Genomic DNA, 26,165 nt, shown 5'->3' on the forward strand with positions numbered 1-26,165 from the left:
CCATACAGAGAGAATCACTTACCAGTTCTATGGATCACTCATCGTGTGGATAACCAGGGGCTGCTAGAGAGGGTTCTTAATTGCTTTCACACATAACACAAAGGATTTGGAGCCATTGCAGAAGTCTCTGACAAACTGTAACATCCTCATCAGGAAAGATGGGTTTTGTCCATGAACAACTAAGAACAATGGTTGAGCCATGATCTTCTGAGTAGGCTTTCATAGCATGTTTAGGAAGAGCACAAAGATTCTTCTCTTGAACTCAGTTCCTTCATCGCTGACATTTTGCAGCTGTCCGAGATGGCAAAATGATCCAGAACAGTTGTGACTAGGGGCCCTGGTGATTTATATTATTTGGGTGAAATAATTTACCCTAAAGGCAAGCAGGCAGATTTGTTTGGCCACTCACTGCCAAACCACTTATGGTAACAAGCTGGGTGAGGGCAGTGTACAGCAGCTGATGACACAGCTTCATGCACTTCAGCTCACACAGCTGCTTGAGACTTTTTTTTTTCTTGCAGAAGATTTTGTTTAGTGCAACAGGAACTCACAGGCAGATAAGGACACTCATGGCACAGCTGGTGACTAATTATCCAGGTGATTGCAAACTGGTGACTTACCCAGCAATGCCAGATCTCACCCTGCTGCATAGACCTGCTGGTTTCTTGGCTAGGCTTTCTGCTGTTTCTTTTTTTGTCCTCCAGATCACAGGATGTTTCAAGTTCCTGGGCTTTTGGCTCAGCATATCCTACAGTAGCTGGCCACTCCTTTTGCTTTGGATTTCACCAGGAGGCTGCTTCCCCTTCCCACCCACCCCCCAGCTTGCAAAGTCATCCAGTTCTCCAAAACTGGAGAACAGAGAGCAGTAGCTCACTTGATGAGATGCCAACCACCACTCAAACAGCTCAGTTTGCTTGGCTGAGGACAAAAAAAAAAATATATTGCGTATGTGTGCAACCTTGTGATAGGCAAAGCTGAGTGAAAGCCCACCCACTGAAGCACCAGGTTGGCTCCAGCCTTCCCTACCACAGCCTGACCTGCTCCTGCTGCAGGGGCTACCAATGCCCATGGTGCCAGGCTGTGGCACTGCCGGCATCCCGTGTGTTGCTGGACAGCCAGAACCTTCCTTGGCTGGGTGTTAACAGTACCAGCATCTTCATAGCGCATTTGCGGGCCACCACCAACTGCACTATTTCACCTGCGTCCTCCCGTCCTGCTCCCAGCTGTGTCACTGCCATCAGCAGCACCAGGGACTGCAGCCCACAGGGCCCTCTGGTTGCTCTGCACCAGCCCTGCCGTGCCCGCATGCTGGCACCACCTCCAGCAAGATGCCTGGACTGGTGCTCCTGCTGCGCACCCGTGGCCAGGCACTGAGCCAGCAGACGTGGTCAGGGCAGCAGGGGCACAGTGGGGACGCTGTGCTGCACACAGCATGGCCACGTGCTGCAGAGTCCCCAGCACCACCAGCCACACGAGGCCCTGGGGGCCGTGCCTTTGCACCCCGATGCAGTCTCATGGCTGCTCTCCAAGCTCCACAGTCGCACAGCAGCAGGAGCTGTGCCTTCAGGCGCTGGGATGCTACAAACCAGCTGGTCTGATGACAGTCCCTTCTAGATGCAGAGTGTGTTCCTTATGGAAGCTTTATTCTGGATGGAGATGTAGCAGCAGCACAGAGCCTGGCTCAGCCATGTCCAAGCACTGCACCCCGGCTCCTGCTGAATCCCAAAGCCTCCTCACCCCTCTACAGGGCTGCCTCAACACAGGTAACAGTGAGTACCTACCTGGAGGTGGTGGGTGGCACGTGTATTTGGGGAAAGACAAGGCTGGGAAGATGTGCACCTTATTAGCAATAATGCCTTTTGCAGCAGAATGAGCAAGCCATCCACTCTGCCCTTCCTGCCTCTGTGTCTGCCTAAGGATGGGGTGACTTCAGAGACCCAGATGCGCATTCAGCAGCTCCTCAGCCCAGCAGCCATCCTCCTCTAGCATGGCCCAGGGCTTGCGGGATGAGCTGCTGGCAGCCTCACCGCACTCTCCCATCTCCTCCACTGCCAGCAGGCCTGGCTGCCTGCCATCCCTACCCAGACAGCGAGCGACTTCCAGCAGAATGGGGGCCAGCGCTGCTATGAGCAGGACTACAGAGGGCAGGAGGCAGAAGCTGTGTCCCACAGGAGACAACCCCAGCCCAAGCCCTGACCCTCACACCAGCTCCTGCTGGAGGAGAGTGGACGCTCCCTGGCTCTGTGCACCAGGTGGAGGACCCAGCGACGTGCAGGACTGCCTGCAGCAGGGCCAGCCAGCCACCCCACAGCAAGGCTGCCGGCCTTGGCCACAGCTGTGCTGCACCTGCAGGGCCCAGGAAGTGGCTGGAAACGCAGTGCAGTTGCCACTAACTGCTGCACACCCAGAAGCGTGCTGCAGGAGGGCCGCCTGCTCTGCATCCCCGCTCTGCCTCCCAGCACCCTGCTGCAGGCCCTGCCGTGGGGCAGTCCTGGTGGCTCAGCAGAGCAGCAGCCCCAGCAGGGCCGCAGGCCTCACCCCCCTCCCCTCAGTGGCTGATCTGCACCGCATGGGGCTCAGGACGCATTCGCTGCCAGACACTGCCCAGCCTGCTGCTGCCCTGCACCCCATGCTCATGGCACTGCAGAACTCGTGTCCTGTCTGCTTCCCTCACCTGGACCAGAGCAGTGCTGAAGGAAAAACGTCTGCTCATAGCGCTGCTCCCTCTCAGACAGTGCTGGGGCCACATCTTCCTGAGACACAGCTGGCCAGACAGCAGGCTGTACTACATGCAGTGCTACACACAGTGCTGCCCTGCAAGATCTCCCCGATGCGGTGTGCTCAGCATCTTATGCATGTGGTCAGCTGGCCACCGTTCTTCATAACGAAACCAAAGTCCACAGGCTATAGGACTCCATGCAGAGGATGCTCCCCCAGACAAGAGCATATGTGTGCAGGGAAAGCGTTGGTCTCAGAGGTCAGACTCTTAGGGAAGAGACAGAAAAGCCCACACCATCCCTACTCCTGCCTGGAATCCGCCAAAGAGGCTGCAGCCACCAGTTGCTTCCCCAAAAGAGACAAGCTCCGGGAAGGAAAGGCTCATGGAACAGCAGGGGTGGAGAAGCAGGCCCCAGGTACAGAAATAAATCGATATATTAGTGTACAAAACATGCTGCTTCCTCTGTACAGTGCCCCAGCCGGGCGCAGGCTCCCCACAGGGAGTTCACACATATATAAATAAGGCCCAGACAGCTGCAAACAGTATTTACAGCCCGCGGGGAGCTAGCGCCTGCTCCGGGGCCAGCCCCACCAAGACCAGCTGCTACGCCCAGCCCGCGGGATCCTCCCTCCTAGCCTGCACTGGCCAGGTTCATTTCAGGTCCACATCGAAGTCCAGCACCAGCAGCTTGGTCTCCTCTGTCCCGTTGCGGCTGCCCACTGCACACACGAGCTTGGTGTTGGAGGCACGGATGCGCCACACTACACCCCCGCTGCCCCCACTCTCCAGTGCAACCAGGTTGCGCACAAATTCGCCCGTCTTGAGGTCCCAGAGCTTGACAGTACCATCATCCGAGCTGGTCACCACAAACTTGGAGCTGAACTGTAGGCAGGTCACCGCGCTCTGGTGCTTGCTGGGCCCTGGAGGCAGAGGGTACCCGTTAGTCCTCCTGTGCTCCCACCTCCGGTCCCAGGCTCTTCAGATCACCCACTGCTTGGCTCTTCCAACCCTGGGCAGCATCTGTCATGACCCTGCCACATCTGGTGGCCAGGAACAACATGACACTGCTCCGACTCCCCTAGCAAGGGAAGTTGTTCCACCCCCCCCCTGCACTCACCCTGCAGTGTTTGCAGGCACTGGCCCGTCTTGATGTCCCAGATTTTCACCGTGGAGTCAGCATTGCCAGACACAAGGATGTTGTCACGTAATTCCATGCCACTAGTGAGCGACTGGTGCCCCATGAGCGTGTGTAGACAGTTTCCACTCTCTACGTCCCACACTCGGATTGATGTGTCCAGAGAGCCACTCACGATGTGCGTCCCGTCAAACTGCCAGAGAGACACTGGTCAGCACGGCCTGCCTGGAAAGGGAGGCTTGTTCTCACAGAACCACAGAATATCCTGAATTGGAAGGGACCCACAAGGATCATCAATTCCAATTCATGGCAGTGCAGCACCAGAGGCTGGGGCAGGCCACCGTGCTCAGGCAGCGCCCTACGGCCCAGCAGGGTGCACATGCCTTGGCAGCGCCCTCGCTCTAGGGAGACGACGTGGTTTGTGTGTTCTTACAGCACACACACGTGAGAGGGGTCAGGGCAGAAGGGCAGAGAGCATCTTATGCAGAGCACGGTCTGTGTGCCTCTGCAGCGCATGCATGCGGAGGGGAGACGGCCTCTTATGTGCCAGAACAGACAGGCTCGGGTCCCCGCAGCGAGGGGAAGGGGCCAGGCTCTTACCTGCAAGGAGTAGACGCGGTTTGTGTGTCCCTGCAGCGTATGAGTGCAGCTCTCGCTCTCAGGGTCCCAGACTTTCACTGTGTAGTCGTACGCGCCGCTCACCACCTTGTGCCCGTCGTACTGCACACAGCGCACGGCAGCCACGTGCCCCATCAGCACATGCAGACACTGCCCAGTCTCGATGTCCCAGAGGCGCAGAGTGGCATCCCGCGAGCCACTCACAACCCTGTGAGCAAGGGTGCACTTGGAGCCTGCATCAGCTCCAGACCTCACCCAGCTGAGCTAAGCCGGGGCATAGCAGCTTTCTGAGGGGCAGCCCCAGCTTACCCTCCCCGGAGGGTAAGGGCCCTCTTCCCACCCAGCATCCTTTGGCAGCAGACCAGCTTAGGCCCAGAAGACCTCTGCACCTTCACTTGCACCAGATCAGACCCCACAGACCGGCCCAGACCCTAATACTCCCTGACCTTCACCCACCCCACCGACCAGACCCCAAACACCTTTGACCCCATACCTGTTCCCATGCAAGTGCATGCAGCGCACTGTGGACGTGTGCCCATACAGCGTGTGCACACATTCGCCTGTGTCTGCGTTCCACACTTTGAGTGTCCGGTCCGTAGAGCCACTGATGACAATGCTGTCCCTCATCTGGGAAGACCACACACCCCCTGTGTGGCCAACCAGCGTCTGCACACACTGCAAAGAACAAGGAGATGTGAGGCATTGCTTTGGGAAAGGCTGAACAACACAGCAAGAAGGGACAGCAAAGAACAGGACTTCTCCACGGCAGGAGACTGGTAAGGCATTTCAGGTCAGAGACCCACCTCCCTGCAAACTCAGGTCCCCACCAGAGTCCTCCCACAACAGTCACTTGCTGTTCTGAAACCAATCAAGTTTCTTGACCTTTCTGGTCTTCAGGAGAGCGGTCCACACTTGCTGACCACTGGTGAAAAGACGTGTAGCCAGCTCTTGCTCATCTGTTACTATGCCAACACTGACTCCCCTAGCTTAAGACAGCTCTTCCCACTGCTCATGCAGTCACAGGATCTACCAATTCCTCCCCCCAGCTGCACTTTTGTCAGAGACCAGATAAACCCATCCAAATGGCTGTGATATCTCCACCCTCTCTGCAGCAGTGCAGAGGAACAGCACGACTCTCACTGTGCCGGCAGAGCAGCCCTGTGACAGGATGTGGGACAACAGCTCACCTCGCCAGTGACAGCTGACCACACTTTGAGCGTGTTATCATCTGAGCCACTGACTATCCGGTTGCCGCAGAACTGCAGACAGGTGATGACATGGTCATCGTGTCCCTTCAGCACCTGCACAGAGAAGACCATGAATGAGGAAGGAGTTGTGCAGTACAAAGAGATGGGTTCTTGTAACAACAGCCACCGCCCTGCTGCTTCTCTGCTGGGTAGCAGCTACGGAAAGAGCCAAAGGGGGCATTTGGGAGCTACTGCTGGGGGATAACGGGCTACAAGGGAATTCCAACGCATGGACTGACCCTTGTGGCTATTAAGGCTGCACTAGCAATTGAGCTCAGAGACAACGCTTTGTCCTAGATCACAAAACGGTGTCCGTGAGACAGAGCACATTTAGGACCACCAGCTCTACCTTCCCTGGGAGGCAGGTAGAACACAAACAGCTCTGCGTCCACTTCCACCTCCCTGAGCAGCAATGCAGCAGCAGGCAGAGGAGGCAGGCGATGGCTGAGACTCCTGCAGGGGCAGAGGACAGGCAGCTCAGCAGGGCCCCAGGCCAGGCAGACCTAGCCAAGCACAGTGAGGAGAGGCTCAGTGCAACGGCCAGCCTGGAGCTGCCCAGTGCAGGGAAGGCACTGCGAGGGGGTGGTGCAGGGAGGAATCCCAGTGGCGGGGCCCTGGGGAGCTCTGCTCACAGCTGGCGCAGTGACCAAGGGCATCAGGGGCTCAGGGTTGCTGCCACTACTGCAGTCCCCACAGCATGCCCAACATCGCTGTTCACCGGGTGCTGCAGGGGTGTGGAGAAAGGGCAGGGGACACAGGGGGTTTGGAGAAAGCCTGGGGATGGAAAGCAATACAGAGACTATCACCTGCAGGATTGGCTGCAGGGGTGGCTGGGGCTCTGCTCTGTTTGCAGGATAGGGACGAGGGACAGGAAGGGATCTTGGCAGAGAGAGACAAAACCAACATCAAAGCGCTCTGCGACACCCTATCAGGGAATGTACCAGGGACAAGGCTTGGCTAAGCCTTAGGAGAGCTGTACCATTCCCTGCATGCCAAGGTTAGCTACAGCCCTGCAACACGCTCTCAGAGAAGGGGTGAACATGTGGAAAACTCCTTTTCTGGCGTTAAGGGCAACCCTTTTTCCACTGGCAGAGCTGCATTCCTGTACCATCCACCGTGGCAATCCCTGACACCAGCTGCGCTGCCAGCCAGAGCACATGCAAAAACTCCAAACAAGCTGTGCTGTGGATCTGCTCTCTTCAGGCAGGGACAGGAGTTGCAGGAAGCTGGCAGGACCTACAGCTTCAGGGAAGTTTAAATTCAAATACTCGCAGGTGAATGTCTCTGGCTTGTGTTTCCTGAAGACAGGCCAGACACCTGAATGTTTTCCCAAGACGCTTTTAGAATTGTTAATGACCTCACCCTGTTGGTCATGGATATTTTTCTGCTGCTTCCTTCTTTAACCAGATTCCTACATGTCAAAGCTCTGGAGTCTGCTTCTCAGCATGCACTGCTGAAGGCACCTACCTTGGGGGCTTTAAGCTCCCCGCTGCGCCAATTCATGTCAATTTTGTGCTGCCGCATAAAGGCGAATTTCCAGGGGCTGTACATGAACCCAGGGCTCAGTAGGCGCCGCTTCCGTAGGTTCAAGGGCTCCTCAATGCCTGTGGGAAGAAAATGCAGCGTGATGCAGACTTTCTCCTGGCACACAGGTGGTCCACGTCCCCATCCTGGTAGAAGCCAAGATGATATACAGCAGTGAGAGCTGTGGGCTCCCCTACTTTGGGTACTGTGGCTGCAGATTCCAGCCACAGTGTGCCACATGCAGGACAGGCGTTTACCTTCCTCACGGCACTTCTCTCTCCAAAGCAGGTTATCTTCAGCCAAGACTCTCCAGTAGCGGCAGGTCTGGGCAGCACGGAGCAGGTCCCGAGGCTCCAGGAACGAGAGGACATAGAGTGCCAGCTGCAGGATCAGAAGCCAAGTTACAAGGGCACAGCGGGCTCCCAGGGCTGGTAACCAGCACACGGCACCAGGGCGAGCCCATCACTTGCTTCAACTCACCTCCTTGGGCAGCAGGGAAATGAAGTCTCTTTGGAACTGCGGTTCAATGACCTGCATCATGTACTTGATTTGTGAGGGCTCGCAGCGATCAATGAGCTCATCCAGAGCAAGCAGCTTCTCTGGGCCGCTCCACCGCTGAGGACAGGGACATCAGTCACATTGCCTGCACACACGGCAGGCCCTCACAAGCTCCTCTGTGTCTGCCTATGCCCACCCCAACCCCAGCAGGGACACCAAGTGGCACAGGGGCACCTGAGCCGTAGGAGAGCAAGGCCTCTGGAGTCAACCAGGGCTCCAGCACTTACACCTCAAGACAGGTGGGGCTGGGAGCTCCACCAGTCACACACAATGTGATATGGGTGCTCTGTGATGGTGGACAAAGCAACACTGCCCCAAAGGACACACTGCCCAGTGGGAACAGGAGGTGGGCCAACATCACATCTGCGTTCCCTTAGCTAAGGGCAAAAACTCACTGAAACTCCACCATGGGACCCAGAACCTACGGCAGGCTGCACAAAGACAGACTCTGCAGGGCTCGGCCCCCCTCGTGCTGCCCTTCAGCCCCGCAGCTTCACAGTGCCACCCCCGGTGAACCCTTCGGCAGGGCTCTGTGCCTACCTGGAAGGTGCGGAGCCAGTCCTGCAGCTCAGGGGGAGGAGCAACCGAGGGGATGCAGCGGCGCCGTGCCTGGCCTGCCTTCGCATTGCGCAGGTCCCCAAAGGTGGTGGTGGGACTGGGCATGCAGGGACCCAGGGTCCTGGGCCACAGACGGGGGAGATGAAAGCAAAGGTGAGAAATGCCAGCACTACTTTGGGCCATCAGTACAAGCAGTTCTCGGAACGTCGGTCCCCATGTACTACAAACCCTGAGCCTCCCCTAGGCTAACGCCTTTCCCCCAGCCTTCCACAGGGACCATGGCTACACACACACTCCCCTTACCCTAACCCACTCTATGGGATGACAGAATCACAGCGTGGCTGAGGCTGCAGACACCTCCGGGTGCACCTACTCCCACCTTGTGCCAGCAAGGCCACCCAGAGCTGCTTGCCCAGCACCACATCCAGGCACAGCTACAGGAGATCTCAAAAAAGGAGACTGCACCACCTCAGCAGTGCTTCTAGGTGACTGAGGGATGGGACTGCTGAACTGAGGTCTTCCCACTCCCCAAGCCAACATGCTGCTCACCACAGAGAGCACTCATCTTACCTGCTGTACTCAGAGCCCTTGCACAGCTTTTTACCAGGGGAGAGGGCCCTGCCGTCCAGGCCATTCTCTGACTTCCGCTTCATCTGCAAGGGGAAGGACAAGTTAAAGCAGGGTGGAGCACAGCCCTCTGTGCACGTTCTGGGTCACCGATTTTCTGCCAAGAGTGACAGAGTAGGAGACCCAGCCCAGCCAGTCTTCCAAGACCACGCTCTTGCTGGGAACCTGCAGAAGCTGAAGGCCAACTGAGCTCTGGAGCTGGCAGCAGAGTTAATTTCTGGGGAAAAAACAGAATTTGGTCCTTCCGAGGGCAAAATCTGACCGGGCATGGAAAGGTTAGCAGAGCAGGTACACAGGGACAAAAGCAGTGGCTGAAAAAAACAGCAGGCCTGCTTTGCCCTTCTCTAGGCACAGTCCAGTGTGGAGCAGGCAGAGCGCCACATGCACTGCAGCCTGCTGACAGACAAGCCCCACAGCCAGGCCCAGAGCTCAGCACACCACGCTGCACCTGACAGCTACAGGGAGAGCCAGGCTGGGACGTGGGACAGAGCGGGGCCGTGCCTGCAGCAGCGTTACCTTGGGCCGCACGTGGCGGAGCAGGCCGCCGTCCTCCGTCCGCTGCAGGTAGTCTATCCAGCGCTCGCCAATGGTGTAGTAGAAGTAGACATTGCTGCCATCTTCTCCTTCCTCGCTGCAGCAGCTCCCCTCTTCCTCTTCTTCCTCCTCTTCCTCCTCCTGCTCCTGCTCCCCACAGGCCGTGGAGCTGACTGGCTCCTGCTCCTCTTGCCCGCAGGAACCATTGGCCTCTGGTCCTGACCCCGGACTCCCTTCCCCAGCGCGCTCTGGCTCCCAGGGGCCCGACACATCTTCCTCCTCGGCTGCTGCCTGCAAGACAGGGAGACGCAGAATCACTGCCCCAGCCCTCAGGTGCCGGGGGCACCAGACTGGGGGCGTGCTGCAGGGCTGCCAGCCAGAGCAAGGGCCCAAAGCACACAGGGGCTTCCCTCCACAGTCCCAGGGAGGGAGCAACGAGCTGGGCAAAGCCAGGGATGGGAAGAGGGGAGCAGACGACCAAGCCAAGGTACCCTCTGTGGACAGGCAGCCATTGCCAAGCCAGGCCTGGAGACAGGATGCTTCCCGGCCCTAGAGGAGGGCACAGCTGCCACACACCCAAATTACACAGCATCAGGCCACTCCACAGCTGAGCAGCACACACAGAAGTTGCAGGGTCAGGGGGTCACTGAACAATACTGAACCCACCAGTACTGGCTCCTCTGTGCAGAGAGCCCTTCCCTGCTGCAGTGGGAGCAGCCTTTAACCCGGTGCTTGGCAAAGCAGGGGCAGAGCTGCTGCGTGTGTGGGTGGCACAGGCTGAGCATCAGCCTTCACGGCAAGGCGAGTGGCCCTCCAGCCCACCCTGTGGCAGCAAAACCAGCGGAGGGGTGCGAGCACTGCGTGCCCACCCAGCACCACCTGCACCCCTTCTCCACATAGAATATAGCACTGCGATTAGCTGCACACACACACAAAAAGCAGAAGCACTCAGTAATTACTTGGAAGAAGCAGAACAATGCCCTTACATCACAGGAGAATGAGGAACTGTTGCCAGTACACCGAGAACATCTCTCAACCAGCAGACCAGGGTAATCTGCACCAAAGTGTCCCAGTGAGTAGTACAAGCTGATCACTGGCCCACACCGATTATTTTTAATAAATCTTGGAATACAGGAGGAATTGCAAAGACCGGGAGTGTGAAAACTGTGTCAAAACTGAAGAAGGCAGACGACTGAATCTTTACGTAGTTTTACATCTGGTAACAGAGGGGCTGGTGCAGGATTCCACTGGTAAGATGACAGGGACACGCTTTGCACCAGCTGATGAGACTTTGAAAATGTCTTTTCAAATAAAGTTGATTTTATTCTTTGAAGCGTTACATTGGTTAACAAAAGCAGTTACATGAATCACATAAATGAGACGTGCTCGTACACTGACTGGGACACAGCCTTCTCATCCCAACACTGGCACACCACAGCCTCGGATGTGCTGTTTGGTGAGATGGGTTAGATCAAGGCAGCGCCAGCGAACAGATCTCTGAAGGTGTCGCTGGGAAAATTCACTTTCTGCTGATGGGCTGAGTGCAGGCCCACAAGTGGGTAAAACACTGATCAGTATTTGTTTTGCTCACAGTAAGGAAGTAGATTTTTTTTTCCAACTACATTTTGAGATCAACGTTTGGGTAGGAGGCAAGGATGGGACAGCCACACAGTGATCTGCATCACTTGGTACACTGCGCTCACTCAAATAAAATGCATTTCAGCACATTCAGAGAATGTTCTCCATTAAAGACAAGGAGAGCAGGACCAGCAAAACACCAGGGCCTGCGCATCCTGTAAAGCAGTGACTGAAAAGGAATGAGGGGTCACACTCCACACAACCTTCAGGCTCAACAATCCAAACAGGGAAGAAATGCAAGGAGGATTGCAACACTACCACAACGCCCGATCCGTGTTTTAAAACAGAATGCTTAAAACTAATACACTGGTTGATCCCCTCCCCCAGATGATTCAGAGGCTGTAGAAAAATCTCGTAGGAGAAGAAAAGAAATGGAGATGATTTGGTCACAATACAAAACTACACCTGTGGAGGGAAAAACTTTGGTGCTTTAAAGGGCTCAGGCCAGGCACTAAAACATTCAGGGCAGCTGGGGCTGGGTTTGCTTAAGTTTAGGAACAGGGCCTCGGCGTCTGTGTTCTCAGGAGACAGCCAGGGCAGGCTGCCCAGCCCCAAGGCTGGCTGCTTGCTGCCTCACGGCACCCACCAACCCCTCCAAGCCCTCTGTAGGCCAGCTGGGGGCAGAAGCAGTGCCCCAGGCCGGGTGCTGGGATCTGCCTCTCCGGGAGGCAGCACCGGGCCCAGGCTTCTCAATTAGCTCCTGTGGCATCCAGGCCTGGGGCTCAGGCCTGGGTCATGGCTACCAAGGGACACTGGGACCATGCTGCTGGGGTAGCACTGGGCATCCCGAGCTGCCTCTGACAGCCTCCAGGCAGCCCAATACTTTTCAGCAACCCCCTTGCCCCCCACCCCGGCTCGGCAGAAAGCTCAAGGACTTGGCCAGGCAGAGCTTTCCTGAGCCCCGTGGAGTTTCCTCAGCCCCACAGGGACTAGCAGCAGGAAGAGGCACTTCCTGAAGAAGTCCCCAGCACCAGGCAGGTGGCGTGTGGCCACTGCTCCCATGGATGAGGACGAGGCAGGGACCTTGGTGAGAATGGGCTCTGGCCTCAGCTGCCAGCCTCGGGGAAGAACTTCCCTCCACACCCAGTTCTGGCCTCTGATGATGAGCAATTATTGGAACTCAACAACTGGCTGCAGAGGCCTGCTGATGGATAGCTGCTCTGCAGCTGGGGGTGGGAGGTGTGTGCGCAGACAAGTCATGAGTGTCCTCTGGGGTCAGAGCACTGCTTCTCTGGGGACTTTGGGACAGACGCACCGAGCAGAGCAGCTCCCAGCAAGGCTTGCACCCAGGGGCCACCACACCCGCCCTACAGCAGGGCACAGCCTCTGCTTTGGGGAAGACCTGGACAGCAAACTGCCACCTCACAGGGCAATTATGGACTGACTGCTTGGTTGTTGAGAAGGGCGCAGCCTCCTCTGGACTGCCTTGTTGCAGATGCCAAAGCAGGCGTGTCTCCTGCCCAGCAAACCTCCCCATTCCTGCACCAGCTGTCCCCTCGCCCAACACAGGACACTTCTCCCCAGCTCCTGGAGGTAGGATTACATCCCTGTCACACAGAAAGGAGCCCTAACTTTATTTTCCTACCTGAGGCACAGGAGCCTTACTGTCCCCCTGCAGACCAGGGCTCACCCTAGCAGCCTCCTCACTGCTTGGCCTCCTTCTGCAAGTCATCCGCTGACTGTTCAGCTCCAAGATGCGGGTGGTGATACCTTTGACGTGGAGAAGGTCATCGAGTGAGTTGAAGCCCTTCAGCTCCTGTGAGAGGGAGAAGTAAGACTCAACGTGGAGCACAGGATCAGCCTCCAGGGAGGACCAGGCTTACTGACACCCTCGTCTGAGGGGCTGTTTCTTGGCAGTGACCAAGCAACTTCCATTTCATTTACACCCACAGCTCCCATTAATAATTTGAGGTGTTGGGGGAAGGAGGCTCGGGGTCCCACAATAAAGCGGTACCTTTGTACTTCAAGTCCCTACTCCTATACCCATCAGCAGTAAGGAGTGCCTTCTGCCTCGAGCTGCTTCTCCCATGCAGTCCCTCCTGTTTCTGCAAACTGCCCCAGCTCTGAGCAGCTGCGACAATGCCCAACCACACACACCCACAAGGAACAGCAGTAACACTAGAGCTGTTACTGGCAGGTGGAGAAGTCACCCAAAAGCAAACGACAAAAGCTCAGAAAGGGGAACTGCACCCTCCAGCTCACTAGTTCCAAGGCCAGGTGCATTTACCGGCCCCCACAGTCAATCTCCAAGGACTGGACACAGCCCCAACCTTCTGCCAGGTGCGTGCACACATGTGCGTGTGCAGGGCACCCCTCGCTCCATGAACACCAGGTCAGGCACTGCCTGGCCCCACAGCCACGAGGACCATGACTTACAAGGCATCACATCCACAGCCTGCACAGCCTCTGCCACAAACCAAAGTCAAAGGGCCTAAAATCATCAGGAACAGTGGGAGCGTGACGGTAACACAGACCTCTGGGCCAAGACAAGGCCCCTCCCATCCCCTCAAAGCTGTCAGGCATCATTACAGCACTTCTGCTTCTCCACAATAAAGTTTTACCCCAAACCGCTGCTCTGATGATAAGCCTTTTTTCTATGAATTTGTCCTCACCTGTTCCCATACCAACAGCCCTGTGGCTGCTGAGCCCCGTGGCTCTTCTGCCTCCACGGTGTTTACATTCCTGCTGTATTTATAGCTGGTGACCCTGCCCCTCTCAGCCTCCTCTTTTCCAGGCCAAAAAAAGTCAAGCTCTTCCAGTCTTCTCCCGGGAACCTGGCCTTCCATTTCCACCTGCCTCACTTCTCTGCCTCTTTCAGCACGGATGCCATGTTTCAGCTACGATCCTGACAGCTCTCTGGGGCATTAATCTTCCTGTCTCCGCTGAAAGCACCGTGACAGGCACGGCCTGCGATCACACGTACCTGCTTCACGGCTCCGTCACACGGGTGGCTCAGTCATCCCGTGAGTGACTCTCCGGCTCTGTCATTTCCCAGCGGCAGTCACACAGCCCACGGGGGGGGCGGCAGGACCTCCAGCCCGCGGTGACCGCCCAGGGCAGCCCCTGCCCCCCCCCCCGCGTTTCCCCTCCGGGGGCACAGCAGCACCGCCGCCGGCCCGCGGGACCCACCCCGGGCACACGGAACTCGCAGCCCCGGCCCCGGCCCCGCCACGGCGGCTCCGCAGGGCCCGCACCCGGCCACACCCGCGAGCGGCAGCCCCGACCGGGACGGGCTCCCAGGGCCTCGCCCCGCCACAGGCCGCGCCGGGTGAGGCTGCGGAAACGAGCGGCGGGGCCCGGCCCGGCCCTCCCCCGCCCGCAGCCCCTACAGCGACCCCGGGGCCAGGCCGAGGGGAGCGCGGCCCGGCCCGGCCCTGACCCGGCCCCCCCGCCCCGCGCCGCTCCCCTCCCGGCCCCCGCCGGGACCCTCGCCCCGGGCCGCCCCCGCCCCCCGGCCCCGCCGCTCACCTCCCTCTTGCGCACGATGCCCCGGGCGCGGCGGCGGCCGATGCCGCTGAGCGCCCCCTCGAGCTCGGCCACGCCGGCGCGGTTGATGTCCAGCTTCCCCCCGCCGGGGCCCGGGCCCGGCCCGCCCGGCCCCGACATCCCCGGCAGGAAACGCCGCCGCCGCCGCCGCGCAGGCCCGCGCGCACTGCGCACGCGCCGCCCCGCCCTGCCCCACCCCGCCCTGCCCGCATCCCCCCCCCAGGCACCGGGAGCCCGTACGGAAACAGCGTCTTTATTAGAACTGCGCGTGCGCGGGGCGGGGCCCGCCGCCCCACGGGCTGAAGGCACCGGGCACGGCCCCGCCCACACGTCGGGGGCGCGCAGGCCCCGCCCCGCTCGCTGCCGGGGGCCGGCCCCGAAGCCCCGCCCTCCCCCGCGTGGCCCCGCCCCTCAGCGCCGCTTGTAGCGGCAGGGCCGCAGGCGCAGCCCCGCGCAGGGCCGGGGTCGCGGCGGGGCCGCCTTGGAGAACTCGAGCAGGAAGAAGAAGGGGCTGGAGAAGTCCTGCGGGGCACGGCGGGGCGCGGCGTCACGGGCGGCCGCGTGTCCCCCCCGGCCCCACGCCCCCAGCCCCGTCACCGCCCCGGCTCAGCCCCCCCAGCCCCAGGCCGGGCCGAGCCCCTGCTGCCGGGACCCGCGGGCTCTGCCCCGAGCTCCCCGGTTCCCCCCGGGGGAGCCTCACGCGCCCTGCGGCACCCGGGGACGCACCTTGGAGACGCTTTTGAATCCCAGCTGGGCCATGGCGGTCATGAAGGCTCGCGTGTCCTCAAAGCGGCTGGCGACCTCGGCCACCAGCAGGGTACCGCTGCGGGAACGGCTCCGCTGTGAGGGGTGGCACTGCAAGACCCCCCAGCCTCCCCCCTCACTGCCCGCCATAACCCGTCTGTGTCCCTGGGGCTCGCCCCCGCACCCAGCCCCAGCTGCACGCACGTCTCTGCCTACCCCTGTTTCAGCACACGATTTGCCTCTTCCAGGATCTCCTGCAGGTTGGTGCCCATCAGCGCTAGGCAGAAAACCGCAACGTCCACTGACTCGGCTGCCAAAGGCACCTATGAAACACCAACACAGAGACCAGCCCCAAAGGGAGGATGGCAACAGGGACGGGCAGCTTGTCCCTCTCTCTGGCACTCCCACGGCTCTCAGATTCACCCGAGCACCTTCTCTGTGGGAGGCACAAACAGCAGTACCCCCGTATGAGAACAAACACACGCTCCTTCTCACACACAAGGTTCTCATCCCTCCCATTGGTGCTCCCAAATACCTTCTTCTGTCCCCCACAACCTGACACCTCGGTCTGTACACCCTGAAACCTGACAAGCAGCTTCAATGCCACGAGCCACCATGAACATCCACATGGGTGCACGCTGCTGTCTCAGCAAGCCTGGAGAGCTACAGAGCTCCACCACCCCTCGCACACAGCCTCCTCCCCTGCACCTCCCTGGCTCTGAGCACGTGTGAGGCTCCCTTACTCTGCACGATGTGGACCCTCATTGCTCAGTGCACCGCAGGCACAGCCCCAGCCCCCCTACCTTGGCCATGTCGCACACAGTGACAAGCGGGCTGAGAGGTACCAGGTCAAAAGAATGAACCTTGTTTCTGACACTGTTCGCAATCTTGCAGTCGCCGCATCCAAAATCTGCCACGACCAGAGAAGCTGGCCTGAGGAGAAGCAGAGAACACAGGCTGATAACGCCACTCTGCCCACCACCTCAGCTCAGCCCACACACTGCCTTGGGCCTGGCCCTCCACAGAGCCCCTGCCTCTTCCCACACTCACCGCCGGCGCAAGTAACGGATGATGCGATCCACGGGATTCTCCGGCCAGCGCCCCACTTGTTGAGCAAAGCCGCGGTGGTAGATTTGGAAAGCTTCAGGGTCGTTCTGGAAGAGCTTTACAGCTTCCTGGCTGCTGGAAGTGTAGAGCTGCTGGTTGATGTACCGGAACCGGGCCGAGAGCAGCCGCTCCTCCATCCGTGCACGCAGGGCCGCCGACCTCCCCGCAGGGGCTGCTTCCAGGGCAGGCAGCTCCGAAGCTGCCGCTCCCATGCCTGCTTCCACGCCTGCCTCCTTCTCGTCCCCAGCGCCCGCTTTGAGCTTATTCTGGCGCCTTTTGTTCTTTTGCCTGTTCTTCCACTGCTGCCGAGTCAGCCTCTGTGCCGGTCCCGCAGCCGAAGCCCCCGGCCCCGGCCTTTCCGCCTCCGAGCTCCGCGCGGGCCGGGCCGCGGGCGGCTCGGCCGGGACCCCGGGGTGCCCCGTGGGGGCGGGCACCGCGGCGCGGCGGCTCTCGGCGCCGCTCCGGTCCCGCTCCGCGGCCGCGCGACCTCCAGCGCCGCATCCCCGCGGGGCGCCCGGGGTCCCGTTACCGGCGGCCGCCCGAGTCCCGCTCGCCCCGGAGGGCGGCCCGGTACCGCCGCCGCCCGCGGCCTCCCGCCCAGCCCCCGGCTCCGCGCTGCCCGCCGGCCGCCCCTCCGCCTCGGCCCGGCACCCCGCGGCCTGCCGCCGCCTCCGGGGCCGCTTCCGCGCAGGCTGCCCGTCCGCCGGCGGGCACGGCCGGGTCCCGGCCGCCGCCTCGAGGCGCTGCAGGGTGGCCAGGAGCCGCTGGCGCCGCTTCCGCTCCGCTGCGCCGGGGGCCTGCGGAGCGCGGGGCGGCTCGGCCGGGCCCCCCCCGGCCCCCCTCACCGGCGGGACCCGGCCCGGCGCGAGGCCGTCCGCCCCCTCGGCCCAGGCCTCCTCCGCGAACATGGCCGGGGCCCGCCGGCAGCCCCGGGGCCCGGCACCGAACCCACGTGCGCCGGGAGCCCCCCGCGCCTGCGGCCAGAGCGGCGCCGGCAGCGCGGCCGGGAGGGCGCCCCCTGCGGCCGGGAGGACGGGCGGCCCGGCAGCCCCGCCCCGCCCCGGTTCGCCCCGCCCACCGACACGCGCGCCCCCGCCCCTGCCCGGTTGCCCCCGCCCGTGCCCAGTTAGCCCCGCCCCCTCCCGGTTGGCCACTCCCCCGTCCGGTTAGCCCCGCCCACCGACACGTGCGCCTCGCCCCTGCCCAGTTAGCCCCGCCCCTGCCCGGTTGGCCCCGCCCCCGCCCGGTGCCCGCTCCCGGTGCCCCCCCCAAGCCCCTCCCGGTGCCGCCGCCCCCAGCTCCCCGCCCGGCGCTCCCGGCGCTCGCTCCCGTCCCGGCGCCGTGCTCCCGGCGCGGCCCCGCCGCGGGGTCTCGGTGCGGGCCGGCGGCTGCCCGGCAGGGGGCGCTGGCGGCGGCCCGGGGCGGAGCCCACGCGCTGTCCCGCGCCCGCCGACCGCCGCCCAGCGCCGCCGCCGGAGCCGGTAAGGGCGGCCGGGCCGGGCGGGGGCCGGGCCGCAACGGGAGGGGGCCGGGCGGGGCCGCGGGTGGGCCCGGGCGGGGTCGGGCCGGGCCGGGGCAGAGCGGGGCCGGGGCGGGGCGGGGGGGTCCGGCCCGGGGCGGGAGGCGCCGGGGGGGGGCGCTGCCTCCGGTCCGCCGCGGGGCTCGTTCTGCGGGGCCGGGGCTGCGGGGTACGAGCGGGACCCCGGCAGCCGGCGCCGGGCACGGGTCTGGGGCCCGGTCCGACGAGCGGCGGGGGCGGCGGCGCGGGGCCGGGAACCGCGGGCGGAGCGCCGGGAGCGAGGGGCCCGGCGGGGTGCGGGGAGCCTCGGGCCGGGCGGGGCGGGACCGGGCCGGGGGGGAAGCCGCAGCCCCGGGACGAGCAGGGCCCCGGGACCGGGAGGAGGGAGGACGGCGGCGGCGGGGTGCGGGTGGGGATGGGGCGACCCCGGGGGCCCTTCCGGGGGTGGGCGAGGACCCGGCCGGGGCAGCGCCGCCCGCTGCGGGCAGCCCCTGGGAGCCGCGGGACGGGGGCTCCCCGCAGCCGCTGGGATGTGCTGCCCGCACCGCGGCCCCTCGGGGGGCCTGGCCTCGGGGACGGTCCCCAGCCCCGGGGGCTGCCCGCAGCAGGGCCCCGCGCTCCCCCTGTGCCTGCCGCTGCCACGGGACTCGCCGGGGGCAGCCCCAGGTCCCCGCTTGGTGCCCCGGCTGCTCCCTGCCCGGCTCGGGGCAGCGGTGTCCGGTCGTTAGGGGGATGTGAGGGAGCGAGGGGGTCCCCCAGGGTGATGCTGTGCCGAGCTCAGCCAGGCCTGGCTGGGAGCAGGGGGACGAGGGTTCTGTGGAGCTGCGGGACCCATGCGGGGCGGTGCTGGACCTCCTCCAGCTCTGCTCCCCCCGCAGGAGATGCGGGCACCGGGGCTGCCTGGGCTCGCAGATAAGCCCGTGGATGCTGAACCCGCTTCCTGCGAGCGGCACCCGTGACGTTGGAGTCAGCCGTGAGCTTCCCCTTTGGCTGCGCATCCAGCTCCGTCCCCAGTCTTCGTCAGCCCTGTAGCTTTCCTCGGGACTGCCCAGGAGGGGTGCGAGCTCCTGTCCTTAGCCCCCAGGGGGCAGAGGGGCTGTGGGAAGCAACATCTGGGTGCCAGGGCTGGGCAGACGCAGAGAGCCCTGCGCTGCAGCAGGGCGCCGTGCCCTTACAAACCCCTCTCTGCAGCAAGAGCCGCGATGGACGACATCTTCACGCAGTGCCGAGAGGGCAACGCGGTGGCCGTGCGCCTCTGGCTGGACAACACCGAGAACGACCTCAACCAGGGGTGAGCAGGGGGGACCTGTGCCGGGGCTGCCCAGGCCCAAGGGCGCTGGAGCAGCTCCGGACTCGTTTCCGCTCCGTGTCCAGGGGAGGGGGTGGGATTCGGCTCCTCCCCGCCGGGAGGAAGTTACCGCATCGCAGAGGCATGAGGGCTGCACATCCTCCGGCCGCTTCCTCGGCCACTGCCGCTCCCAGCCGCAGGCCGGGGGTGCTGGGGAGACCCCCGCTGCCCCGGGGTGGCTGCTGCGTCTGGGTGACCGCATCCCCCGTCCCCAGCCACGACCTTGTGCCAGCCCTGCCCGTGGTGCCCTGGGGCAGCTCCTGCGGGGCCGTGTGGCCCCGAGCACTGCCCGCCTGCTGGGTGAAGGCCTGGCACAGCCGTCTGTCCCACGGCAGCACCTCTGCTGAACTCCTCCTGGGAAGAGGGGCCTTTCTGTGCCCTTAGGCTGCGTCTCACAGCCACTCCCAGTGGATCCCAGGCACACATCCCAGACTGGGATGTCCTGGAGGAGCTGGGGTCACTTGCTGGGGCATTTGGGCTCCATCTGGCTGTGCTGGGGTACCTCTGTCCTGTGGGGCCAGGGACTGGGGGGGCGGAAGGCAGGCTCTGGTCGTCTCTGGCTGCTCTGCCCTGCCGGAGCTGGTGGCGGTGGGGATGCAGCGTCCCCGCCTGCCAGGCCCTAGTCTCCTTTTAAGGCCTGGCTGGAGCCTCCTCCCTTACTTGGCCAGGCATGGCTGCGAGCAGATGGGGGGGGAGGTGGAGGCTGGGGGGAGCCAGCCCTTGCCAGCCTCTCGATGATTTAACCCTGAGGAAGATGGGACTTGGCGGGGGCCCTCCTGGGGACGGGGCAGGGCAGGAGTGCCGCTGGGGCTGTCCCGCTTGCAGCGTGCTGCAGGCCTGCAGGGCTCTGCCCTACCTGCCCAGTCGGGAGCTCGCAACCATGCGCTGTGGCTGCCTGGCAGAACCCTCACTGCCCTCTCTTCAGGGATGACCACGGCTTCAGTCCCCTGCACTGGGCCTGCCGCGAGGGCCGCTCCAATGTGGTCGACATGCTCATCATGCGGGGAGCACGCATCAACGTCATGAACCGTGGCGATGACACCCCGCTGCACCTGGCTGCCAGCCACGGCCACCGTGACATTGTGCAGAAGGTACCGGCCTCCCCAGGCCCTGCCCTGCCCCTGCCCCGCCATCCCCACACCCGCTGGGACCTGGAGCAGCCTTCCCCACGAAGCCCCTGTCCAGCCTCAGCCCCCTCCCGGCAGCTGTGCTGTGCTGTGGTGGCACTGCTGCCTTGCCCCAGGACGAGGTGTGGGGTGGAAGGGACCCGCTCCAGGTTTACCAGCGCTGTCTTCCTGCCCCCAGCTGATCCAGTTCAAAGCAGACATTAATGCCGTGAACGAGCATGGCAACACCCCTCTGCACTACGCCTGCTTCTGGGGACATGACCAGGTGGCAGAGGTGAGCAGCAGCACCTGGACACAGGCAGGAAGGGGTCCAGGGCAAGGAGGGGGCATGGAGAGGGAGAGGAGGGGTGAGGGAGGAGTCTGGGTGCATAGGCAGAGGCTGAGAAGAGGACAGCGACAGCAGGTACTCATTTTTTCCTCCCTCAGGACCTAGTGGGCAACGGGGCCTTGGTCAGCATCGCAAACAAATACGGTGAGACACCCACTGATAAAGCCAAGACGCCGCTACGGGATGTCTTGAAAGGTAGGGGGCTCCCATCCAGTCCCTAGGACCTGCCTCTGGCTCCTGCTGCAGCTCCTGTGCTCAGCACCTGCAGGATCCTGCTCGTGCTGCCCAACGCCTCATCTCTCTCCAGAGCGTGCCGAGAAGCTGGGCCAGAGCCTGACCAAGATCCCCTACAAGGACACCTTCTGGAAGGGCACGACCCGCACACGGCCCCGTAAGGACAGAGCCTTCCCTAGTGGGGTGTGCTGATCCGTGGGGGCACGGCTCTCTGTGGTAGGGCAGACAGGGCCGGGGGCAGTGGTTTCAACTTCACATGGCTCGGTGGGGAGGGGGAAATCCCCTCACTGCAGGAGCAGTGCCTGGACCACGCTGGTACTGCTGCCCTCTGTGGCCCAAGGGAGCAGCAGGAGGAAGGTCCCACAGCCACGAGCTGAGCTTCTCCTTTTCTTACAGGAAACGGGACCCTCAACAAACTTGCTGGAATAGACTTCAAACAACTGAGCTTGAGCCAAAAACTCAATGAGAACCAGTCAGGAGAGGTATGTAGGTTGTTACCTCCCTAGGACAAGCAGCTGCACCCCAGCCCCTGGCTGGCTGTGTAGGGCAGAACCGGGGCACAACTGCTCAGGGGGCTTCCAAGCCTGAGCACGGGGACAGCCCACACAGAGGGCACCTGCCCAGGTTTCCTTACATACTTTGTCACACTCACTGCGCATCACTGCGGGCGTGTTGGTTCTAGGAGATCTGTGGATCTCACAGCCCTGCATGAGGAACCAGCAGGTGCTCAGGGACCACATACCCCTCACAGTGACAGTGTCCCCCTGTCTATCTGCAGCTGTGGAAAGGACGCTGGCAAGGCAACGACATTGTCATCAAAATGCTGAAAATCCGGGACTGGACAACTCGGAAGAGTCGAGACTTCAATGAGGAGTACCCGAAGCTGCGGTGAGTGCCAGCATCGTTTCCCAAGCAGCCAAGGTCTTTGAGGGTGGGCATCATCCCCAGTGGGGAGGGAGATAGGCAGGGGCCCACCAGAGAGCAGAGGCTGGTGGGTGTGAGGAGCCCCCAGGAAGATGGAGCAGAGCAAGGCAGGAGCCGGGGGCGTGGGTAGCACCCCTGGTTTCAGGGCTGTCACTTCTCTTGCAGGATCTTCTCTCACCCCAACGTGCTGCCGGTGCTGGGTGCCTGCCAGTCCCCCCCAGCACCTCACCCCATTGTCATCAGCCACTGGATGCCCTATGGATCCCTCTACAACGTATTACACGAGGGGACAAGTGAGTGCTGATGGGGGTGACAGAGCTGGGGCAGAGACTAGTCCCACTGTCCTTGGGGAGCTGCTTCTCCGTACGTTTGGGGCAGCAGCAGGGACCCTTCCTGGGCATGGGAGGAGTTCGGTCTGCAGCCCGCGTGCCTTCCATACACTCAGTCCAAGCACTGGCATTGCCACTCCCTGCCCACATGTGCAGCACCCCTTCCTCAGTGACCCTGATGCCACCTCCTTCCCTGCAGACTTTGTGGTGGACCAGATGCAGGCGGTGAAATTTGCCTTTGACATTGCACGAGGCATGGCCTTCCTGCACACGCTGGAGCCTCTCATCCCACGCCACCACCTCAACAGCCGCAGCATCATGGTGAGTGCCAGTGCTGAACGCCCCTGCAGACGGGGATGCGTGGGCTGCTATAACCCTCGCTCTCTCCTCAGATCGACGAGGACATGACTGCAAGGATCAGCATGGCTGATGTGAAGTTCTCCTTCCAGTGCCCAGGGAGGATGTATGCACCAGCCTGGGTGGCACCAGAAGGTGAGTGCCGGGTAGTCAGGCCCCTCCTGATGCTTGCCCCTTTCCTCACCCTCTGCTCTGATGAGCCTCCTGTGCTGGATTCCCTGCAGCCTTGCAGAAGAAGCCTGAGGAAATTAACAGGCGCTCAGCTGACATGTGGAGCTTCGCAGTGCTGCTGTGGGAGCTGGTGACCCGCGAGGTGCCATTTGCAGACTTGTCCAACATGGAGATAGGCATGAAGGTGAGGAAAGGGCTGGTTAAATTGCACCAGTCCAAACCAGATCAGCCAGGGCACAACTGGGCCTACAGCCACCAGCAGGGATGAGGAGGCAGGGCCCAACAGAGGCGAGTGTGGCAGCACTCTGCCCTGAGGTACCCACACAACTGTCAAAGGCAGGGCTCGGTCTGAATTTCTGATCCTGCTCTGCCCTGCTTTGCTTCCAGGTGGCACTGGAGGGGCTACGTCCAACCATCCCACCCGGCATCTCCCCACACATCTGTAAGCTGATGAAGATCTGCATGAATGAGGACCCAGCCAAGCGTCCAAAGTTTGACATGATAGTGCCCATCCTGGAGAAGATGCAGGACAAGTAGAGGGAGGTGCCTCCCAGCCACCCGATGCTGCCATGCTCCCTTCCCCGCCACCCCCAAGTGCCTTTAACCCCAGAGCCAAGGCGGAGCAGGGACTGCCCCTCCCCCTGAGCCAGCCACGGACACGGTACAGACAACGCTGCCTTCCCTGGAGCCACTCTGCAGGCTTTGGGCTCTGTAGAACCAATCTGTGGCAGCACCTCCACCCTCCCTGGCAGCTGTGGGCAGACTGAGTGGGGGGCCTGGCCCAGGGCACCGAGTGCGGCTGGGCTCTGCTGCCCACGAGGCCGGGCTGCGCTGCACAGCCACCCTGCCCTCCCTGGCCCAGAGCAGCTCACCCCCCCAGACAATGCCCAGCCCTGGTGCTCGTCCCTGCTAAGGACAGTGGGGTGAAGCTTGCCTGTTTGCGCCCAGCACCACCCCAGCTTCGCGCTTCACTTTTTATCGTTTCCATCCAGGCCACATGGAAAAGCCGCCAGCATCTGAAATAAACATTTGTTATGAAAACTGCCTGCTGGCAGAGGGGTGCGTACTTGTGCAGGCTGTTGTGTAAGGGGGAGGGGGGCATTGAGGCAAGGGTTGCCTAGCAGTCTGCAGAGCCCTAGGCCCTGCAGCTGCTCCCACGTCAAATCTCCTTTGGTGTTGGGGCAAGACGAGACTGGCTACAGCTGCAGTAGCATCCATGCAGGTCCCTGAGCATTCCGCTTAAGAAAGAAGAGCAGCGCTAGGGAGAAAGAAATGAAGAGGGTTGGGTACATCTATTCCCACCATGCCTGATTCCCTGCAGTGCCTTGGCTGAGCCCTCCAGGAAAGGTGCAGCTGGAGTCTCTTTGCTGTACCCCACAGCCAGCAGCTCTCTGCATCAGCTTCCAAAGGCACAGGACCAACTTCTGTTGATGCAGTAAGAGAAGCTCTTGCAGGCCAGACAACACTGTTTCACTTACTGCAGGCAGGGCATTAGCACATGGGCATGAAACAAGGTGTCTTTCCAAAAAAAAAAAAAAAAAAAAAAGACTACCGAGCTGTTTAATGGCACAGAAGCAACCCTAAAAAAAAGTTCCCAGAGACAATTCCTCAGTCTTTATGTGAAGTAATGTGGCTTTTTCACATTGATGCCGTATTCCGCGAGTGCTGGTGTCAGGTCCTCCATGGTCAGCGTGTACTTCTTATCCTGAAGGGACAATGAGTAACATCAGTCACAGCAAGGACAACTTCTGCTGCTTGGCATTCCTCAGACTCTTGTTGGTTTACGATTTTTCTCCTACAAGCTGTGGCAACCTGTACCTGCACAGATCCCAGAAGCAGCTACAGAACAGTGGCTGGGGCATTGACCAGCATTTAACTACGGTAGGTTTCATGTGCTTTGCACCCAGTTTCAGAGAAACATGCTGAGCATTACCCAACGCTATGAAGATGAATTACGTGGCTGTCATGAAGCCCCTGAACCACAAATAGATAGTGAATGTGAGAATTCCCAGAAACTATTTCTCCACACTTCCTCCCTACACACCAGTCTGGTCCCTGTCAGAGCAGGTGGCAGGGCTAGGTGGCCCTCAGTCTGACCACGCACAGCTACCTGCACATTTCTGCAGGGCCTTCAGGGCATGCCCTGTGCATTCCACTGCCCGCCTCCTCTTCTCAGCAGAGTCCCTTCCCAACAGCAGAGCCCTTACTCATCAGTACACACGTTGACCTTTTGGGGGCAGGAGTCAAAGATGTTTACAACAGCCACATTTGATGGAAGAACGTTTAGATCCTGCAGCCCCAGGAGAGGATGCTCTCCCTCACCCGTGCAGCCGTTCCCACTTCCTCTCACCTTGCTCTTATTGCGGGAGCTGCCTGAGGCTGTTCCCTTCATCTTGCAGTGCTGCAGCGCATCGTTGGCAATGTCAGAAATAAACTTCTGTGCGGCCAGGGAGATCAAACGGATGCTACCACGCAGGAAAGAAGAAGTGACAACATCAGATGAAGAGCACCGTGCACCGCGGGGACGAGGGGATTCCTGCAGGGCCCCCCGGCCATCCAACCCCACGGGGGTCCCCAGGGCCACACCACCGCACCCCCCGCCACTCACATGCGCGGGTCGGAGGCCTCGAAGCCCGCTCTGTTGAGGTAATAGCCGGTGACGGCGTCCGGGATCTGCGCGGGAGAGAGGTCAGCAGCCCGGCCGCCCGCTGCCCGCCCCCACCCCGCCAGCCTCCCGCGTACCGTGGGCGTGTAGTCCTCCAGCTGCATCAGGAAGTCCACGAGCGGCGTGGTGGACACCACCGGCTTCACGTCCCCGTTGGCGGCGCTGGGCGGCACGTACACGCCGTTGGACATCGCCCCCTCGGACGGGGCCGCGGCCACGGCCGCCGACACGGGCGCTGCGGGCAGAGGCACTCAGACACCGCCGCCCCCACCCGGGGCTGCCCCGCGGCTGCGGACGGGGCCGCGCTCACCGGAACCGGGGGGGAGCCGGGGGGGAACCGTCCGGCAGCCGCGGCCCGGCCCCGCACCCCCGCCCGCCCCCCGCCGAGCCCCAGCCCCGCTCCCCCTTGGCCCCGGCCGCTCCACCCCTCCCCCCCGCGCTCACCCGGTCCCCTCCCGGCGGCCGCGCCGCCCTCAGCTCCCCGCGCCGCGCCGCCCACCGCGCCCGGGGGCGCCCCCGGGACGCCGCTGCCGCCCGCGGCCGGGCTGGGCTTGTTGTCGGCGGCGGGGGCGGGCGCGGGGGCGGGCGGCGCCGGGGCGGCCGGGGCCGCGGGCGCGGGGTCGGCCTCGGCGCTGCCGCTCATCGCCCGCCGCCGAGCGACGCCGGCC

At 62.0% G+C, this 26,165-nt stretch overlaps 4 protein-coding genes across 6 annotated transcripts; 1 reads left to right on the forward strand and 3 right to left on the reverse strand.

The window, feature by feature from the left end:
• Positions 1-3,116: 3,116 nt before the first annotated feature.
• On the reverse strand, positions 3,117-14,825 carry LOC116501866 (F-box/WD repeat-containing protein 7-like; the record flags this gene model as incomplete). Its single annotated transcript, XM_032207487.1, is given in 14 exon segments — positions 3,117-3,639; positions 3,837-4,047; positions 4,455-4,680; positions 4,966-5,147; positions 5,660-5,773; positions 7,187-7,323; positions 7,501-7,624; positions 7,724-7,858; positions 8,342-8,480; positions 8,930-9,012; positions 9,503-9,811; positions 12,744-12,914; positions 14,627-14,767; positions 14,769-14,825. Coding segments are annotated over 14 exon segments (2,298 nt in total), but the record flags the coding sequence as incomplete, so codon positions are not given.
• Positions 14,826-15,055: 230 nt separating this feature from the next.
• Positions 15,056-17,403, reverse strand: RRP8 (ribosomal RNA processing 8). Its single transcript, XM_032208110.1, has 5 exons — positions 16,439-17,403; positions 16,192-16,321; positions 15,605-15,711; positions 15,371-15,467; positions 15,056-15,166 (listed from the first exon to the last, which is right to left on the reverse strand). The coding sequence occupies exons 1-5, from the start codon at positions 17,401-17,403 to the stop codon at positions 15,056-15,058; spliced, it is 1,410 nt and encodes a 469-aa protein (XP_032064001.1).
• A 547-nt stretch (positions 17,404-17,950) lies between these two features.
• On the forward strand, positions 17,951-23,892 carry ILK (integrin linked kinase). Of its 3 annotated transcripts, none has more exons than XM_032207528.1 (13): positions 17,951-17,976; positions 19,206-19,305; positions 20,288-20,453; positions 20,668-20,763; positions 20,916-21,012; positions 21,125-21,208; positions 21,448-21,533; positions 21,830-21,939; positions 22,141-22,268; positions 22,504-22,625; positions 22,697-22,796; positions 22,886-23,016; positions 23,220-23,892. In XM_032207528.1, the coding sequence occupies exons 2-13, from the start codon at positions 19,217-19,219 to the stop codon at positions 23,367-23,369; spliced, it is 1,359 nt and encodes a 452-aa protein (XP_032063419.1). In that variant the 5' UTR covers positions 17,951-17,976; positions 19,206-19,216; the 3' UTR covers positions 23,370-23,892. The 3 variants fall into 3 exon arrangements, with proteins under 3 accessions (XP_032063419.1, XP_032063421.1, XP_032063420.1); XM_032207530.1 differs by lacking the exon at positions 17,951-17,976 and adding an exon at positions 18,166-18,183; XM_032207529.1 differs by lacking the exon at positions 17,951-17,976 and adding an exon at positions 19,021-19,071.
• Positions 23,893-24,376: 484 nt separating this feature from the next.
• On the reverse strand, positions 24,377-26,140 carry TAF10 (TATA-box binding protein associated factor 10). Its single transcript, XM_032200343.1, has 5 exons — positions 25,942-26,140; positions 25,575-25,732; positions 25,441-25,505; positions 25,183-25,297; positions 24,377-24,537 (listed from the first exon to the last, which is right to left on the reverse strand). Exons 1-5 carry the CDS (start codon positions 26,138-26,140, stop codon positions 24,448-24,450), a joined length of 627 nt encoding a protein of 208 aa, XP_032056234.1. The 3' UTR covers positions 24,377-24,447.
• Positions 26,141-26,165: the final 25 nt, after the last annotated feature.

Source organism: Aythya fuligula, chromosome 1, assembly GCF_009819795.1.
Source record: "Aythya fuligula isolate bAytFul2 chromosome 1, bAytFul2.pri, whole genome shotgun sequence".
NCBI classification, from domain to species: Eukaryota; Metazoa; Chordata; class Aves; order Anseriformes; family Anatidae; genus Aythya; species Aythya fuligula.

Excerpts from the sequence above, each read along its gene's own strand:
- TAF10 (XM_032200343.1), bottom strand. The coding sequence starts at position 26,140 with ATGAGCGGCAGCGCCGAGGCCGACCCCGCGCCCGCGGCCCCGGCCGCC. Across the intron at positions 25,506-25,574 it reads TGGAGGACTACACGCCCACG|ATCCCGGACGCCGTCACCGG; the intron begins GTACGCGGGAGG and ends TCTCCCGCGCAG. Across the intron at positions 25,298-25,440 it reads GAGGCCTCCGACCCGCGCAT|CATCCGTTTGATCTCCCTGG; the intron begins GTGAGTGGCGGG and ends CCTGCGTGGTAG.
- ILK (XM_032207528.1), top strand. The coding sequence starts at position 19,217 with ATGGACGACATCTTCACGCAGTGCCGAGAGGGCAACGCGGTGGCCGTG. Across the intron at positions 19,306-20,287 it reads GAGAACGACCTCAACCAGGG|GGATGACCACGGCTTCAGTC; the intron begins GTGAGCAGGGGG and ends CCCTCTCTTCAG. Across the intron at positions 21,209-21,447 it reads CACGACCCGCACACGGCCCC|GAAACGGGACCCTCAACAAA; the intron begins GTAAGGACAGAG and ends CTTTTCTTACAG.
- RRP8 (XM_032208110.1), bottom strand. The coding sequence starts at position 17,403 with ATGTTCGCGGAGGAGGCCTGGGCCGAGGGGGCGGACGGCCTCGCGCCG. Across the intron at positions 15,712-16,191 it reads CTGTGTGCGACATGGCCAAG|GTGCCTTTGGCAGCCGAGTC; the intron begins GTAGGGGGGCTG and ends GGTGTTTCATAG. Across the intron at positions 15,167-15,370 it reads GATTCAAAAGCGTCTCCAAG|GACTTCTCCAGCCCCTTCTT; the intron begins GTGCGTCCCCGG and ends CGTGCCCCGCAG.